Source organism: Antennarius striatus, chromosome 21 (genome assembly GCF_040054535.1).
Source record: "Antennarius striatus isolate MH-2024 chromosome 21, ASM4005453v1, whole genome shotgun sequence".
NCBI classification, from domain to species: Eukaryota; Metazoa; Chordata; class Actinopteri; order Lophiiformes; family Antennariidae; genus Antennarius; species Antennarius striatus.
In genome coordinates, this window is record NC_090796.1 from 16,972,458 (window position 1) to 16,989,164 (window position 16,707).

Consider the following 16,707-nt stretch of genomic DNA (forward strand, 5'->3'; position numbering starts at 1 on the left):
AGGAAACATTCAAACTATTTATCATTAGCATCTTAATAAACCAGAGAAGAAATCGACAGATTACAGTCGCGTCATGTCAACTACGATGGCACCAAGTGGATGATTCTCTTGTAGCTTTTTTTTACAGCCTCTTGCAACATCAACATGCCTATTTTTATTTTTTCTATCTACCTATATGTAGTAGTGTACTTAAAAGTGGCAGTTTGTGTATTTTTTTGTATTTAATAGTTTTTTTATGAACCTCCTGATATACATAATTTGGCCCTTGTGGGTTTATACAGTATGATGTCCGCCTTTTTATTAAGTTTAAATTTTAATATTTGACAATTTGCTACCAAACACATTTGTTATAGCAACATTTATACTACATACATAGCAATCTATGTAACGTCACAGCAAAGAATGGTATGGAAATGAAAAAAAAACCAACCAAAAAAAAAACAAAAAAAACGAACAACGCAAAAAAAATAAAATTAAAATAAAATAAAAAAGATCCCTACAGCGTGGTCGGAGGGGGCAGAGAAAATTATCACAAAATTTGGCACGGAAAATCTGTACACGGATCGACAGTCAGCGACTGAGCAATAAAAAAGAAGTTTTCCACCCACTGAAGACGCCGTCGCCACCGCTTCCTGTTCAAGTCTTGGTTTCCTCTTTTTCCTAAAAATGGCTTTTAGACGCAATTCCTTGAAATGAAGTTGTGCATACTTCTGTTCGTGAGATCGACACCGAGTGGAATCCAGGTTTTTTTCAGCGAGGAAAGAAACCCCCCCCAAAAAACAAAAGATTTTACCGTTTAAAACCTCATCGTAAAAATGGATCGTTCATATATAAGTCGCTTAGCTTAAGAAAAAATATTTTACAATGCATTAAGAAAAAAAAAAGGTCAAAAAGAGACACGTACAAGATACAACAAGCAATCTCTAAAGCAATAAATACTACTGGTCCTAGCGTTGTGACATTTGAATTCAATGACCCTCGACCCCCCCCCCTCAAAACCCGCCCCCTCCCTCGTCCCTCCTCCCACCCGACTCGCTTGACTCCACCCCCAAAGGTAAACAACAACAACATCAAAAAAAAAAAAAGACAACGCAGTGGAAGAATGCATATTTAACACAGTTACCCCCCCCATCCCAACCCCCCACCCCCATCCGTTCCCCATTATTCTGTACATTTAAACAAGAACAAGTAACATCACAATTAGAGTTGTTCCTCAGGGAGGAGTCGCCGCCAGCCTCGTGCCCCCACGCCCCCCCCCCCCCGGTGAGAAGTGGTGATTGGTTCGCGAGCTCGTATTTAATACAAATAAAGAAGGAGAACCAAGTCAGTGAAGGACCGCCCACCTTTAGATGGGACCGCCCACCTGTAGATGGGACCGCCCACTTTTATCTCCGCCTCAAACATGTGGCGTCACTAGAAATTATCCTGTTTGACGCTACAAAAACAGACAAAAAGGAAATTCATACAAATTTTGGCAGATTCACAAAGCTATCCTACAGCTGATCGTTTGACTTGATAATTAGATCGTTTTGATAACGAAGGGTCAAATATTGACCAATGAACTTTAAGAACACAAAAGAGTTAATTTTCAAAGCCTGACGGCACAGAAACGTAAAGAGAAGAGCTGACGGCAGGTGAACGGTAGCAGGGGGCGGGGCCAGGAAAGGGAAGAGGGGGGGAGAGGGGGCGGGGACTATTCTATAGACTTGGTCACTAGCGACAGGGGCTGGGGGGCCGTGTGGGGGGGGAGGAGTGAGTGGGAGTGGCACAGCGACGCCGAGGACCGGGCGGCGGAGGAGCCCGGCGGCCGCGAGGACGAGACGTCGCCGTGCTCCAGGGCTCCGTTGTGGGCGGGGGGGGCGCCGGGCGTTTTGCCCGCCGGGGGGGCGGAGTTGTCCAGCTGAACCAAAGATGGCGGGGGCCCGGCGAGGAGGTGCGAGTGGTGCAGTGGCTGGTGGGCCGGTTTCATAGTCAGTGAGAGAGGTTGCATTTGTTCAGTCTGTTTGGACTCTTTTGGGGAGGGGGAGGGGACCACTGAGGAGGGGGAGGATGGGGGGGAGTCGAGTAAGCTTCCGTCCGTGGAGGGAGGACTGGCGCAGCTGCCTTCACCTTGGATGTAGCGAATGCACTTTTTTTTTCTCCTGGAGGACAAGCGAGAGGAAGAGGAGACGGGTCAGCGCCACGCCTTCACGCCGGGTCGCCGGTTAACCCCACGCACCTGAACGCACCTTCAGCCGGCCACGCCCACCTCCAATCGACCAATCGATTCCAAAATAACACTAAGCAGCTACCAGCCAATCAGGTGGTTTTTTTGATGATTTAATTTCTATTCTTTCACGTGAGGTCGGTTCATCACTTCCTCCTTCCTGTGGAAGTCTGAATCTACTTCCTGTTGGCGTGAGGCGACCGGTTAGAAGGTGCGTTTCGGCATCGGGGGGGGGAGGTAAAACCTCATGCTAAGAACACAATGGTAGAAATGACAGTCGGTTCCCAAACCATCAGACAGGACAGCCATGGAGGGGCGGGGTCACAGGTGGAGCACCTGGACAGGAAGCAGCAGGGAAACGAGCACACAGGTGATGAAGACGAGGATGACGGTGATGAAGATGATGAAGATGATGGAATGAACGAGGCGGATCAGACGTGCTAACGTTTGCTATCCCTGCTAGCGGAGCTACAGCTGCTACTCGAGGTTACTGGACCCGCCTCTAGCTCCGCCCTCTTGTCTCCGGGGGCGACGGCTTGTGGATGCGAGGCGAAAAGAGTCAACAAGATCCACACTACCCCGCATCTGCCCCACAGACACGAGTGTGTGTGTGTGTGTGTGTGTGTGAGGGGTCGAGACACCATGTGTGCATTACTGCGTGGGTTCAGGACCCCCCCCCTCCCTCCCAACTGAGTCCCGAGGCCAGACCCGGTGTGTGTGTGTGTGTGTGTGTGTGTGTGTGTGTGTGTGTGTGTGTGTGTGTGTGTGTGTGTGTGTGTGTGTGTGTGACGCTGTGAGATTTGGTTTAGGGGAATCTCTGCCCACCTCATCTTTACCCTGACCCCGGCGGTGACCCCTTCTCTCAGCGCTCCATCCTATCAGGAGAACGCCTGGAGGCCACGGGCGATTTAAAAAACAGGAAAAGAAAAAAGGTTTAAAAAACAAAAACAAAAAAAAAGAGGAAGAGGAGGACGAAGGTGTTTCTAAACAGGAAGTCAGACTTTCTATTTCCTGTCGTTCGATTACGATCAAAACCTGAAATTCTTCAGGAACGAGAAACGAGACGAGACACAGGAAAGATCTCCAGGAGCTGGATCTCCTTCTGATGGGGGGGTACAAACACACAACAGCGGACTGGACAAGAGCGCGCCCACCTCCCCCTCAATGCATTGTGGGTGGCGCGGCGTATTGAGCCATCGCTCTGCCGCTACGTCTCCATAACTGTCCGTCAAACCGCAACAAATGAGCTAATATCCATTTTTTAACAGACGTATCGATCGATCGCAGGGGGGGCCGGTGCGCGTTATTGATTTCCTCGTCTCGGGGGAAATTTAACACCAGATGCATCTTTTAGGAAAAAGGCAGCCCAGAGAGAACTTTTTAACCTCTTTAGACGGAAACCGTCACGCCTCCTGATCCGCCGCTACCCGTACGCGGGGATGATGCACGATTACGATCATCTGCACGATGGACGAGTGATGACGACGATGACGACGATGACGATGATGGGCGGAGTCAGGAAAGAGGATGTGGAGCAAGCCAGACACAGAGAAGGGAATTACTTAGCAGAAACAAATACCTACCATGAAAATATTCCCAATTCAAAGACTGCTTGTGTCAGAACAGAAAGACAACAGGTAGGGGCTAAGTACGGGTTATCCAAGAGAAGAGGTGGAGAAGGAGGAGGAGGAAGAGGGCACAGAGAAGAGTGTCACTGAGCAGGCCCTCAGAGAAAGCAGGGCTAAATTTGTTAGCATCACATCGTTATTAAGATATTAAAAAGGACGCCAATTAGAACAGACATGACAGTTAAAATGGGAGGGGCTTATCCACGGCGTGGTCAGAAGATGGATTTCAAAGCCGGTCGAGAGGTTGGAGAATTTTTTTTTTTGGGGAAGTTTAGAAATCCATCTTCTGCCACTAGGAAGAAAAATTTGGAACAGGAAGCTCCTCCCCAGGAAGAGGAAGGAGGAGGAGGAAGTGGTCGTCTGTTACCACGACGATAGGAAATTTAGAGGGATATAATGAGAGAGAAGCTGCTCATGGTGGATGTCCTCCTCCCATTGGTTCTACAGCAGTTATACCTGCATGGTTTGCACCATAAACTCAGCTGGTCAAGCCCGAACAAGGCACGACACTTCTTTGGGGTATTTGCATCTGTTAGCCAAAGAGGTAGACACAAACACACACGGACACACACACACACACACACACACACACACACACACACACATACAAGTACACGCACGCACAAAAACGAAAAAAAAGAAAAGAAAATGGACACGTCATTGGACAGACATCAACATGTAGGCGGGGCTTAGGTTCAGGTGGCAGCACTGGGACTTCCTCCGTAACGACCGAACCATCAGGCTTCCAGATCCTCCAGAGCCCCCCCGACCTGCCGGTTTAGGCTTTACTGACCCGTAATCCTGCAACGAAACCCCGCCCCCCTCCCCTGTAGGCTCCTCCCACCCCCCCTCCACATGCATTCACACACACTCTGGCGTATCGGCTAAGAGAGACCGGCAGGGCGTGGCTGGAGGAAGCTGAGAGGTGACGATTAGCCCGGCGCAGGAAGAGAAGGAGCAGCGGCAGCAGAGAGCGAAGGAGGAGGTCCCAGTGCACGGTAGCCCCGCCCTCACCTGGCCCCGCCCGGTGCAAGCTCACACCATACACACCTGCATGGGCCACACCAGTTATTCTGTTGGTCGAGCCCAAAGCGCGCTCGACACTTCTTAGGAGCGCTCAGGTCTGGCGCGGCGACAGGAAGTGGAAGCCAGCAGAGAGGAAGAACCGAAACCAAACGGAAACGGAAGGAGGAGAGAAATGAGGAGAGAAAACAGGTGAATCTATGAAGCCTCGCAGGAAACACCCTGACAGCCATTCTCATACCGCTAGCGCTTCATTAGTACAACCAAAAGGCATGCTGGGATTACGCTGTCACTCATGAATCTAGAGCTCATCGGGGCTAGTGGATATTAATTAGCGGCTAGGGGTTATTAGCGCTACACTTCCAAAAGTCGACCGCTGAAGGCTCATTTATGCTTCGTCTAAGTACGAAAATACGCTTGTCTGTTAAAAACATGTCCAGTAACGCATCGTTTATCCACAAGAGGACAGGAGGCGAACGAGGCGATCGAGGCGAACGTTTGGTTGGTAGTTTCAAAATAAAACGCAGAAAAGGCAAAGTAGCAACAATAGGAATGTTTTTTTCCCCGTCTTGCTTGAGTTGTCTCAACGTCGCCCCCAGTGGTCGCTGGCGTTACTACGTCTCATCGATACACGTCAACAACATCATAAATGAGCCTTAAAACAGCACGGGGGTGAATTAGCCTTTAGCAGTGTGAAGGATTAACAGCAGGGGGCCTACTCCTTGGACCTGGCATCAAACTTTTGATCGGAGCGGCTAACAGAAGCGGCTAGCCGTTAGCGCTAGCGACAGATTATGGCGTTTGAGTCCAGGTCTGAGTAGATTTAAAGCCAAACTCATGCTAAGAGAAGCTGGAGCTAACGAAGCTTTAGATTAAGGAGGTTCACCCTGACGTCACAACTAAGAGTAATCATCAGCTCGTCAACATAGAGATAAAATAAACTAAATACAAGATATGAATATGAAATAATCTAGATTATATCTCGTTTAAATAATAATCTTCCTTTAACAGCAACATTTTAAGAAGAGAAAGCAGCAAACAAAGCAAAAAGGAGCATATTTCAAGAGATAATTTTAACTTTAAATTCAAGGATAAATCAATATACAGAGAAAAGAATCAACAAGTTAGTGATTTAAAACTCAAAATGACATTAGCACCTGTAATCGGAGGGAGTGAAAGGCAAGGGTTTGGAAAATATTCTCTGTGTTCTGAAAAAAAGAACAGATAGAGAGGCCTTAAAGGAGAAATCCGTCACCAAAACCAGCGCAAAAAAACAAACACATGAATGATGACAAAGTCGCTGCTCAAACAGTAACAATCAGGAGAATCATGAGGATGAGATCACAGGATTAGAAACCTCCTTAATGCTCAGGTTTAATCCCTGCTGGGGGGTTCATGTGGTTTCAGGCATGCAGGCAGGCAGGCAGAGGGCAGCCAGCAAGCAAACAGTCACTCAGCGCCAAAGTCAGGCTGTCTGCAGGCGCTAACGCAGCGCTAGCAACGTTAATGCTAACAGGCTCAACACATCACAATACCAGAATGCTAAGGGGCAAAGAGGGAGGGGGGTGTCAAGAGGGGATGTGGTGGTTTGGATGGGGGGGGGTTCATGCATATTCAGTTATACAGTATTAGCTGGGGATGGCTAAGGGAAAGGGGGGGTGAGGAAGAGGAGGGAGTTGAAGGGGAGGGGGGGGTTACAAGCAACTCTAACATTTAAATATTGCATTGTGTAGCTTAACTATAAAAACAAGAACCAGAAGAAGAAGGCAGCACAACAAACAAAAGAACAGCAGCTGGTCGGATGCGGTCGGATGTCGTCTGCCTGACACATGATGGGGGGGTTCTAATATGGGAGATAATTGCAGCTCGCTTACCGTTGCTCTCTGCTTGCTGCTTTTCCCTTTTTCTCTTCTTCCTTTTCCCCTGTTGGTTAGCCGCCAAAAAAATAGAAAGAAAGAGTAGACACGGACAGGAACCTTAGTTATTATACCGCAGAATGCCCCCAACATGAAGCACAGAGCAGGACTCGTCTGTGTGTTTACTTATTTATTCATTCTCTGCCCTCCGGTTTGTCAGCCACTGCAGGCCCGACTGCATCTCTCCCTCTTTTTCTGCTCTTTTCTTCTGCCTCTCTAATCTTTTGTCTTATTTCTTTCGCTTATTTCTTCTCCGAGGCGGCTCGCCGCTCACACTCATCCCCCAAAATCTGCACACTTGTCTCGTCCTAGTTACACTTCGGGAGCAGCGTCTCCCTCGGGTGGAGGCGGAGCCAGCTCCCGCCCTGGTGACCTCTGCCCCCTTTAGATAGAGGCCGAGTCCATTTCAACTGAGACTAAGGTGACAAACCTGTTAGCAGCGGCTAGCGGCTAACTCAACACGCGTGTCAATTTTACAATCTTATTGTTAGCTTAAAAGGCTATAATGTCTGCTGTAGCTAAGCGACGCCATCAGCGGAGCTTCCTAAACATCAAACAGGTTTCGAATATCGAGGGAGGCTTCTGATTGGCCGGGAGCAGATCCCAACATCAGGACAGGAAGTCAGGAGGACTGATGTACCAATAGCGCCACATGTGTCAGACTCAAGGCCCCGGGGGCCAAATGTGGCCCACCAAGTCGTTCTATGTGGCCCTCAAGAGTAAAAAAGGTCAGAATATGCTTTGAGTAAAAACTACATTTCCCACAATGCAGTAGTTCAGCCCATTTTAACTCTGACTAAACATTGTGAACAAAGTTAACGTCCTAACTTGTGTCTGATGTTATTTTTCTTTATTGATTGATAGTTTGATCCTTGATTGATGGAGTTCTGTGGGTTTAATAACCTGACAGATTAAAAGGATTTAAATTAGAACAGAGAAACAAACAAACATGTTTTTTCTGTCTAACTGTAATGTTTGGAACTAGAATCAGTCAGAAATCCAGTTATTTAACATTAAGGAGTAGTTACATTTAGTTACATTACACTGAGTTACATTTAGTTACATTTATTAGTTACATTAAGGAGTAGTTACATTTAGTTACATTACACTGAGTTACATTTAGTTACATTTATTAGTTACATTAAGGAGTAGTTACATTTAGTTACATTACACTGAGTTACATTTAGTTACATTTATTAGTTACATTAAGGAGTAGTTACATTTAGTTACATTAGGGAGTAGTTACTATATAGTTACATTACATTGAGTTACATTTAGTTACATTTATTAGTTACATTAAGGAGTAGTTACATTTAGTTACATTAGGGAGTAGTTACTGTATAGTTACATTACACTGAGTTACATTTAGTTACATTACACTGAGTTACATTTAGTTACATTTATTAGTTACATCGGGCCCTTTGAGGACAGCTGTGTTGATGATGTGGCCCTCAGTGAAAATGAGTTAGACACTCCTGCTAGCGTGAATGCTAACATCAAACATCTGCACGCTGGCGTCGGTAGAGAACGTCGCTCTCTGGCGCCTCTAGTGCGCCCCCCACAGACCTCCGCCCGTCATCGACCTGTCCCCTTTAAGACTTACATAGTTGTCTCGTGCTGACCAGCCGGGGTACAGCTGCATGTGCAGCTGTCGCTCTTTCCTCGCCAGCTCGTAGTATTTGGCCTGCTCCTCTCGCGATAGGGCGTGCCACTGAGGAGAGAAACCCACCAATGAGGGACCATTCAGATGGATGACCTTTAACCTCGAGGAAGGGGGCAGCACTCACCCTCCGGCCCAGGATCTGGTTGATGGCGGCGCTCTCCTTCAGCGTGCACTCGGCCACCACCTTGGCCCGCATCTCCTTCATGTAGAGCATGAAGGCGTTCAGAGGCTTCTTTATGTGCACCTGCTTCTTCTTCTCCTCCTCCTTTTTAGCGTCTGACTGTTTCCTGTAGGGGGAGGGAGGGTGGGACAGGTGAGCGAGGCTCCGCCCCCGACGCGGCGCAGAAGGTGCGAGCAATGGCGGCGTACTCACGAGCTGTTGAGGGAGCTGATGTCGCTGTGGGAGGATTCCTGCTTGACGTTGGGCGTGACGATGGCGGGGTGGGGGATGCCCGTGGTGTGCAAACTGTGGTGGGGGGGCACCATGTGTGGGGGGAACCTGGAGGACAGAAGACTGTGTAAATCGTCAGAATGGACACGGGTGAAATGAGAAGATGGAGCACAGAAACACAAGACCGAAGGCCGCGGGTTCCAGTTCCATCGGCCGCCGCCGCCGCCGAGGGCGACGGACGACGGGAATGGAACCAGCAACCTTTAGTCACAGGAGGACAAAAACACAGACGTGTCCGAAGCCACTTCCTGTTCCATTAGTCTGTTATTATTATTATAATATTATTATTACTATCATATAACTATCATTATTACTATTATAATTATTACTATTAAAGTTAATGAATTATTAATAACCTGACAAATTAAAAGGATTTATGTTATGACAGAGAAACAAACATTTGTAATGTTTGTAAAGTAATAAATTTATAGTTATTTAACATTAAGGAATAGTTACATTTATTTTACTTATTTAACAGATTATTAGTAACAGATTTTAATATTTAAATGAGGTCAAAGGTCACAACAGAACGCAGCCTGGACACGTCATACAAATCAGAACCAGTGCAGTAACATCCAAACAATTTTATCAAAAATATGTGAGAAAAACAACAAACAAACATGAATACGTTCAGTGTTGCATCACTTCCTGCCTCCAGAAGTTCACGCCCACCTGAACACGAACTGTTCGCATGTGGCTTCATTTACATTCAAAAGCTTAGCTTAGCTTAGCATCGCTACAAGTGTTTTGCCATGAAATGTGTTGATTTGGTTGGTTTGACATAGCATGTAGCATCGCTATGCTAATCCTATTCTGATGTTGCTAACGGCAACCGTTAGAAATCGATTTATCTTTGCTGGGGCTTGTTTGCAGAGTTAGCACGCTACCGCTACATGACAGCAACATCACAGCTTTAAGGCTGGGCGATGGAGCTAACATGAGCCACGTGTTTTGTTGGAGGTGACGTGAACCAATGGGAGGCGAGGAAGCAGCTTCATAAAGAGGTGCGTCGCCGCGGCGACAGGAAGCTGCAGGTTTAGCATCTGGCATTGAAATGAAAATGTCATTTAATCTGTTATCAGAGATGAAAACGCTCCGAACTGCCTCAGATTATCGCCTCCCTTCGCTTCCTGTTTCCTGCCGGCTCAGCAGCGTCAGCCGCAGCGTGACGGTTTCATCTTCCTCCCTCTGCTCCCATCATCATCATCATCATCACTTCATCATCTCCACACCAGAAACGCGTGAAATCGTTCCAAACGTCCGCGAGACACAGCCGCCGCCGCGTTCTTTATTCACATGGCGTTATTTGAACACGTCTATCAGTGTGTGTGTGTGTGTGTGTGTGTGTGTGTGTGTGTTTACACACTCCACGTGACCGGGCACAGAATGAGGAGAGGAGGATGATGAAGGAGGAGGAAGAGCAAGAGGAATATTCCTGCGTTCCTAACGGCTCATTATCGCTGGAGTCTGGCTGCATGGCTCCGAGCCAGAAGATAATGATGAGGATAAACTCGCCGGGAACAAGCGGTTTGTGTTGGAGGCCATCTCAGGGGAGTGTCGGAACCCCCCCTGCACCCCCCCACCAGCCCTCTCCCTCTATTCTACCCCCCCACACCCTCCTCTTCATCACTGAACACTGGTGTTTGTGCCGTGTCATCCGTTGATGGGGAGTCGGCACATCGCCATCATTAGAGCTGCCCCCCCCACCCACTCCTCCTCTGCCCCCCCCCCCTCTCCGTGCACTTGTTAAAATTTCCTCTGTTCCCAGATCTATTTTCTTCTTCTTCTCTCCTCTTCCTCTGCCCCCCCCCCCATCCTGCTGCCACTGTACAGCCCAGGTTATGGTTTAAACATGACGGCCATCCCTTTGAAGCGCGGGGGGGGGACATCCTCCTCATCCTCATCACCAGCGAGCGGCGCCTCGGACCAATTTAAGCTACATAGAAAGGGACCCCCCCACCCACAGACCTATCCACCCCCCCCACACCCACCCAAACCCTGGAGCTCCTACGTCTCAATCTGAAAGGTAAGAACGGGTGAGGGGGGGGGCAGAGGGGGGACAGGAGGGGGTCAGCGAGCCCCACGCCATTTAATTGCCAATGCGTAACAGTAGCCCCCCCCCCCCCCCTGTTTAATGTGTAATGATCTGGGGGGGGGGGCAAATCAAAGGGCAGGTTTAAGCAACGAGGGGCAAAGCGGCTTCACATCCTCCCACACACACACACACACACACACACACACACACACACACACACACATACACACACACACACACACACACACACACACACACACACACACACACACACACCATTATCACACCCTTGTCCGCTTTTAGCCCCCCCCCCCCCGGAACCGATCCCACCCCCCCAGTAGAACAGGACCGGTACGTCTCTGCTCGCTACAAACCGCCTGAGCCTCCCTGACGCTCCAGCCGCCATGTTTATCAGTACGTGTGGGGGGGGCATGTTAACCCCCCCATTAAAACTCTCCCGTCCTCCAGAGAGCTCCCAGAACCCCCCATCTATTCATTTAAGCTAATTCAATTAGGAGGCCTCATCACAGGGCATTAGCTCTTCCCCATGCCCCCCTCCAGACCCCCCCACTCTGAAATCCCAGGAAGTAGATTCAATTAGCTGCACTGGAAATAAGATGATCACAACATAGGGGCCGTCGTTAAGGTGGGGGGGGGGCAATCAGCAGCCACTTCAAGATGCCCACGTCTGGATGGACCCTCCATCTGACCCCCCAGCAACTGAGACCTGGCTGGGGGCCTGGGGGGGGGGCACTGTGGCTACAGGTATCCAGTAGTAGAAACAGGATATTGTTGAATCGCCCTAACAGGGCCCACGGCCCCCCCAGCAGTTGCTTCTTTAATCAAACTAAAGCCTGGCTTCATTCCTAGACTCGACTTAACCCCCCCACCCTGAAAGGCTGGAGAGAAGGGAGGTTTGTTTTCGGGGGTGGGGTGGGGGGGTTTGGCTCCTCCAAACCAACACATCACAAGTTTTTAGTCATCCAACATTATGGTTGTGCCCCCCCCCCCCCAAATGGAGGACACGCGACCCTGGGGTGGGGGGGTGGTGAGGCGTTAAACACACACATGTAGACAAGATGGTAACAAACACACATCACCCCCCCACCCCCCATGGGTGCACTAACGTCCACAGCAGCAGCACTCGAATGCGACCCTAATGGGCCAGCCAAGTGCCCCCCCCCTTCAAAGCAATGCTTGTTTACCCGTCTAGCAAGGATACCCCCCCCCGAATGGCTTCACATCTGCCTGACATGCAGGGGGGGGGTAAATGTTCTTCAGGGGCCTCATTAGAAAATGATAAATATAATGAATATTTAGGACGGGGCCCCCGCCCTAGAGGACGGGGCCTTTTGAACATCTCCTTCTGGTGGTGGTGGTGGTGGGGGGGGGGCTGCTGCTCTGTGGATGTTTTGTGCATTGCCCTCACACCCAAACACCAAACAGCGTTCTGATCCGGGGGGGCCGACTCACCTTGACATGGATGCGTTGACAGTGAGCGCAGTAGGGTAGGGGTGTCTGAAGCCCCCCGTCGTGATTGGATAAACAGGTTGACCTTGCCTAGGAAAGGGGGGGGGAGAGAAGAAAAGCGTAAAGGTAAAGGAAGCGTGTTGATGCAGGAGCGAAGAGCCACCCCCCCTCCCATTAGTCCCCCCCCCACCTCTTTATTCTCATTTGATCAGGACAAAAATCTGGGGGATTGCAGAGCGTAGATCAAAGTGTGTGTGTGTGTGTGTGTGGGGGGGGGGGGGCTCTCAACAATTTGAATGCCACAAATCTTGATAGCGATGGCTAATTAAATTTCATAACCCTTCGCTTCGGTGTTGCCCCCCCCGAACCCCGCCCCCCCCGGGCAGGAACGAGGTGTTTTGTTGTGATAATTAAAGACGAAGCGCGGCTCCTTTAATGGAGCCATCACGCTAATTGAGGTCTACACATTCAAAGACAAACAATAATGAATGTAAATTTATACCAAAATAAAGTGCAGCCAATCAAAGGGCGCGGCGGCGGCGGCGCTCGGGGCCTCTCCCGGTATTTAGACGGCGGCGGGAAAACATTAAATTAACAGAGCTTAATTTGTAGCCTTTTGTCACATTAACAAGTGTTGACAAGAGTTACCAAGGGAGAGCCCCCGTGTGGAATTGTGGGGGAAATGCGGCCGATCGGAGTTCATTACTCTAATTGGACCAAACAGAGACGTGCTAAATGGAATGCGGCGGCGAGGCGTTCAGGAAGGTTCAGGTTCCAGGCAGTTTGAAACACCTGAGAGTCTGAGCTGAGGGTTTATCGAGCCCAGAGGACGATCCGTGAGGTAAATTCATCATCTCGTCCTTCATCTCGACACGGTCTGTCGGTTAGCGCGGGCTAGTGCTAAAGCTAACCGACTGCAAACAACAAACGACCGTCAAAGTGCGAGAATGCTTTGGCAACTTAGTTTCCATAGAGACGAAAGTTTTTAATCCACGCCATACCGTATCTAGTAGCTTAGCATCCAGAGATAAGATAGCTTAAAGTTTTTGTCGGGAAAAAAGCTACTTTTTTGGGGGTCCTGAGTCTGAACTGAGGGTCACACTTTCCCAGTCTGTCGGTTAGTTTAAGCTAGTGCTAACGCTAATCAACTCCATGTAACAAACGGTTGTCAGCGTACAAGAATTGTTTTAGCATCCGGAAATAAGCTAGCTAAAAGTTTAATTTGGAAAAAAAGCTTTTTTTGGGGGAGGGGCTTTCACAGCTGGAATTTTTGAATTCGGGTTTGGAGGGTTCACTTCCTGTTTACACTTGACCTCGGTTTGTTTTTTGCTCCTGATCAAAAAAATATTCTCCGGTCCAGAACCAATCAGGTTGAACCCACTGGGACTCAAACCCAGAAAGAGGCGGGGTCCAGAAGGAGGCGGGGCAACATCCTCAGTTGACATTGATGTCACACAGTCATGCTAACACACACAGTGATGGTGTAATAGAGGATAATAAAGGCGTTGCTTACTGTGGTACTAACCATCCTAGCGGATGGGGGATTTGGCCCACGGTGCCCGGGGACAGCGGGTAGTACGGAGAAATGTCTGGGGGGTGAGGAGGCCTCGGGATTCCTGTGGAGGAAGAGGGGGGGAGGAAGAGGTGAGGAGAAAACACCAATATCATTCTGATTGGAGTTGGGTCAGATTCGGTAATCCAACCGAGGTTTAAAGGTTAACGGACAATAATTAACGCGGCGGTGGATAAATGGAGCTACAGGTGGAGGTCGGGCGACACTTCCTGTCACCTGATGTACGAATAAACTGGCGCTGGTGAACAGCAATGGGTGGAGGATCGGTTCTGGTTGGGTCGAGTAGGCGCCGGATCGGATTAGGTGTTGTTGGCGCTCGAGGACTGACTCGTTACAAACATTATCCCATCACGCGAGTGCTAGCGAGCTAATATAGCTCATTAATTAACCGCTGAGCCCAATTAAGCCGCCCCATTAAGCTCTACATTAAACAGCAGCTGGTGCTTTAGTCCTGTTTGTAAAGACCATCATAATAGAGAACATTAGTACCTAAAACACCACAGAACACATTATTCACCGCTCTGAACACACATTAGCCTGAACCGGAGCGCCGGGGGGAGACGTTAACGCAAATCAACGAAATGGAACGGGAACCGGACGTAAACCGTACTGCTCAGGTCCGAACATGCAGCCCTGAGGAATCCGTCCGGGGTTTGGACCTCTAGCCACAGCGCCGTCTTGTGGTCGCGACCTGCCCCTGACGCCGTTTGTTTGCCTAATTCTGCCAGGTTCTCGTTCTCCGACGCGGACCATCTTGTGATCGTGACCTGACCCCAGCTGCTGCTTGTCTGCCTAATTCTGCAAGGTTCTTGTTCTCCGAAGTGGCCAGTCTTTTGGTCGCGACCTGCCCCAACATCATTTGTTTGCCTAATTCTGCCAGGTTCCTGTTTTCCGACGTAAACCGTCTTGTGGTTGCGACCTGCCCTTGACGCCGTTTGTTTGCTTGATTCTGCCTGGTTCTTGTTTTCCACCAGAGGATACACAATCACGGGAAAAATTCCATGTGGCAGGAATGACGATGGAACCGGGTTAAACCGGTTCTACCTGACACCTAGGTGACACCTGAGGAGTGTTTTAATCCCGATCCGTCTCCAGACAGGCAGACGCCGCCGACACAAACAGAACCGGGGTGGCGGCGGGATAATAAAACATTTACACGCCCATCAGCGGCGCTGACAGCAGGTTCACCTCTAAACACGGAACGTGGCTCGGAAAGTCGACTTTCTCCCGGGAAACAAACAAAAAAAAATACCTGTTTTGGGATCCACGTCTGTCTGTAGGTGAGGTGGGGGGTTCCCCGGCGTGAAGTGCTCATTGCTGTAGGTGATCAGAGGCGTGAGAGGGTGCACATGGTGGGGGTGCTGTACCACGGGAACCTTATTAGACTGACAGGAAGAGGAAACAGGAAGAGAGGGGGGGCAAACAGGAAAAGGAGAGCGTTAACATCCGAGCGCTTACATAGCGACCGCTGTGGTTTGTCATTAAAACACTTCTACGGTGTCCAGTAATCTAAGAGGCTTTGGGGAGGAAGGGGAGGACGCGGGGGGGCGGGGGGGCGAGGCTTGTTTGCCTGCGAGATGTGTGATGAGGCACTTTTCAAACCACGGTTGCGGTGGGGTAATCGATCATTCGCAAACCACCGAATGGAGGCGGCACGTGTAAACCCACAGTCATTAGCAGCTCCGAGTTCCCCCCCTCGCCTCCCCCCCCAGGGTCACCCCCCTGGAGGGTGAGGGGGGAGGCGAGGAGGCGGGGCTGAAAATCCATTTCTGCATTTTTGCCAAATGAGTTGTAGCTCTGTAATCTTCTCTTTGTGCTGCTAAGTGGCGCCGGCCTCCGTTTTTCAATTACGCCAAGATTACACTGGAGCTTTAGGCGTGTTCCGCTGTGGCCCCGCCCTAAACCGGGGCCTGCCCCCCCACCCCTGCTCATCGGGGCCCTGGGGCCGCCTGGCGGTCCCCCGGCCACCAGATAACCAGATTAGGGCGCTGAAGACGCCTCAGCAGTCAAACAGGCAGCACTAATCAGGCTTACAGGAGCATGGGTGATACGAGGGGGCGGAGCCATGCCGCTCCACGCCACACGCTGATGGCGATGGAGGCGGGGCCAGAGACGATGCTACACCAAAACCAAACCGGGTGGAGTGAACAGGACTCGCCATTCAGACCGCTGTTCTGCTGGGGAAAGGGGAGTGTGTGAGATGGGGGGGGGCAGGGAGGGAGGGGGGCAATCCCTATTGCCATAGTCCCAATGAAAGATTAATGAACCCCTGAAGAACTCCAGGGAGGCAGAGAGACTCCTGGGACTCATTCAGCCCTGAGCTGAAAGGGCTATAGAGGAGGGGAGGGGGGGGGTATGAGGGGTGAGGTGGGGGGGTATATGTGAGGAGAGGGTGGTGAGGGGGATCATTAAAAAGAAACGTAAACCTCCTGCGTAGCATCGGCTCCCGATCAGAACCCAACCGGTAGAAAACCAATCGGGAGACGACGCCTGCCAATAGCCCCCCCCATCCCTCACCTTCTCACCCCCTCCCTCGGGTAATGATGTGAAAGAATGTTGTCAATTCTTCATCTCTCACTGCTGAAAAGCTTTAGTAGCCATTTAAATGAGTTCTTTTGTCCGGGGGCCCCGGCCATTGAGGGGGGGGCCGATTCCAAATGCCCGTCCACTGAGTCCACATTTAGACAGCTGGGGGGGGGGGTTGTTGCTAAAGAAAAGCCTGGACTCCTTGGTGGCACTTTA

At 50.0% G+C, this 16,707-nt stretch overlaps 1 protein-coding gene across 20 annotated transcripts in view; it reads right to left on the reverse strand.

Moving 5' to 3' along the window:
* Positions 1–1,243: 1,243 nt before the first annotated feature.
* Positions 1,244–16,707, reverse strand: part of tcf7l2 (transcription factor 7 like 2) — a 68,852-nt gene continuing 53,388 nt past the window's right edge. For 2 of the 20 annotated variants that reach the window (XM_068304936.1, XM_068304927.1), the window contains 10 exons: positions 15,218–15,350; positions 13,906–14,008; positions 12,396–12,482; positions 8,810–8,935; positions 8,561–8,723; positions 8,377–8,484; positions 6,732–6,780; positions 6,015–6,065; positions 4,885–4,957; positions 1,244–2,141 (listed from right to left, as the gene is read on the reverse strand). In XM_068304936.1, the coding sequence (XP_068161037.1) occupies positions 1,694–2,141; positions 4,885–4,957; positions 6,015–6,065; positions 6,732–6,780; positions 8,377–8,484; positions 8,561–8,723; positions 8,810–8,935; positions 12,396–12,482; positions 13,906–14,008; positions 15,218–15,350 (1,341 nt within the window). In that variant the 3' untranslated portion in view covers positions 1,244–1,693. Of the gene's footprint in view, positions 2,142–4,290; positions 4,364–4,880; positions 4,958–6,014; positions 6,066–6,731; positions 6,795–8,375; positions 8,485–8,560; positions 8,724–8,809; positions 8,951–12,395; positions 12,483–13,905; positions 14,009–15,217; positions 15,351–16,707 lie in introns of all 20 variants that reach the window. The other 18 variants (XM_068304926.1, XM_068304935.1, XM_068304924.1 and 15 more) reach the window with 15 other exon arrangements.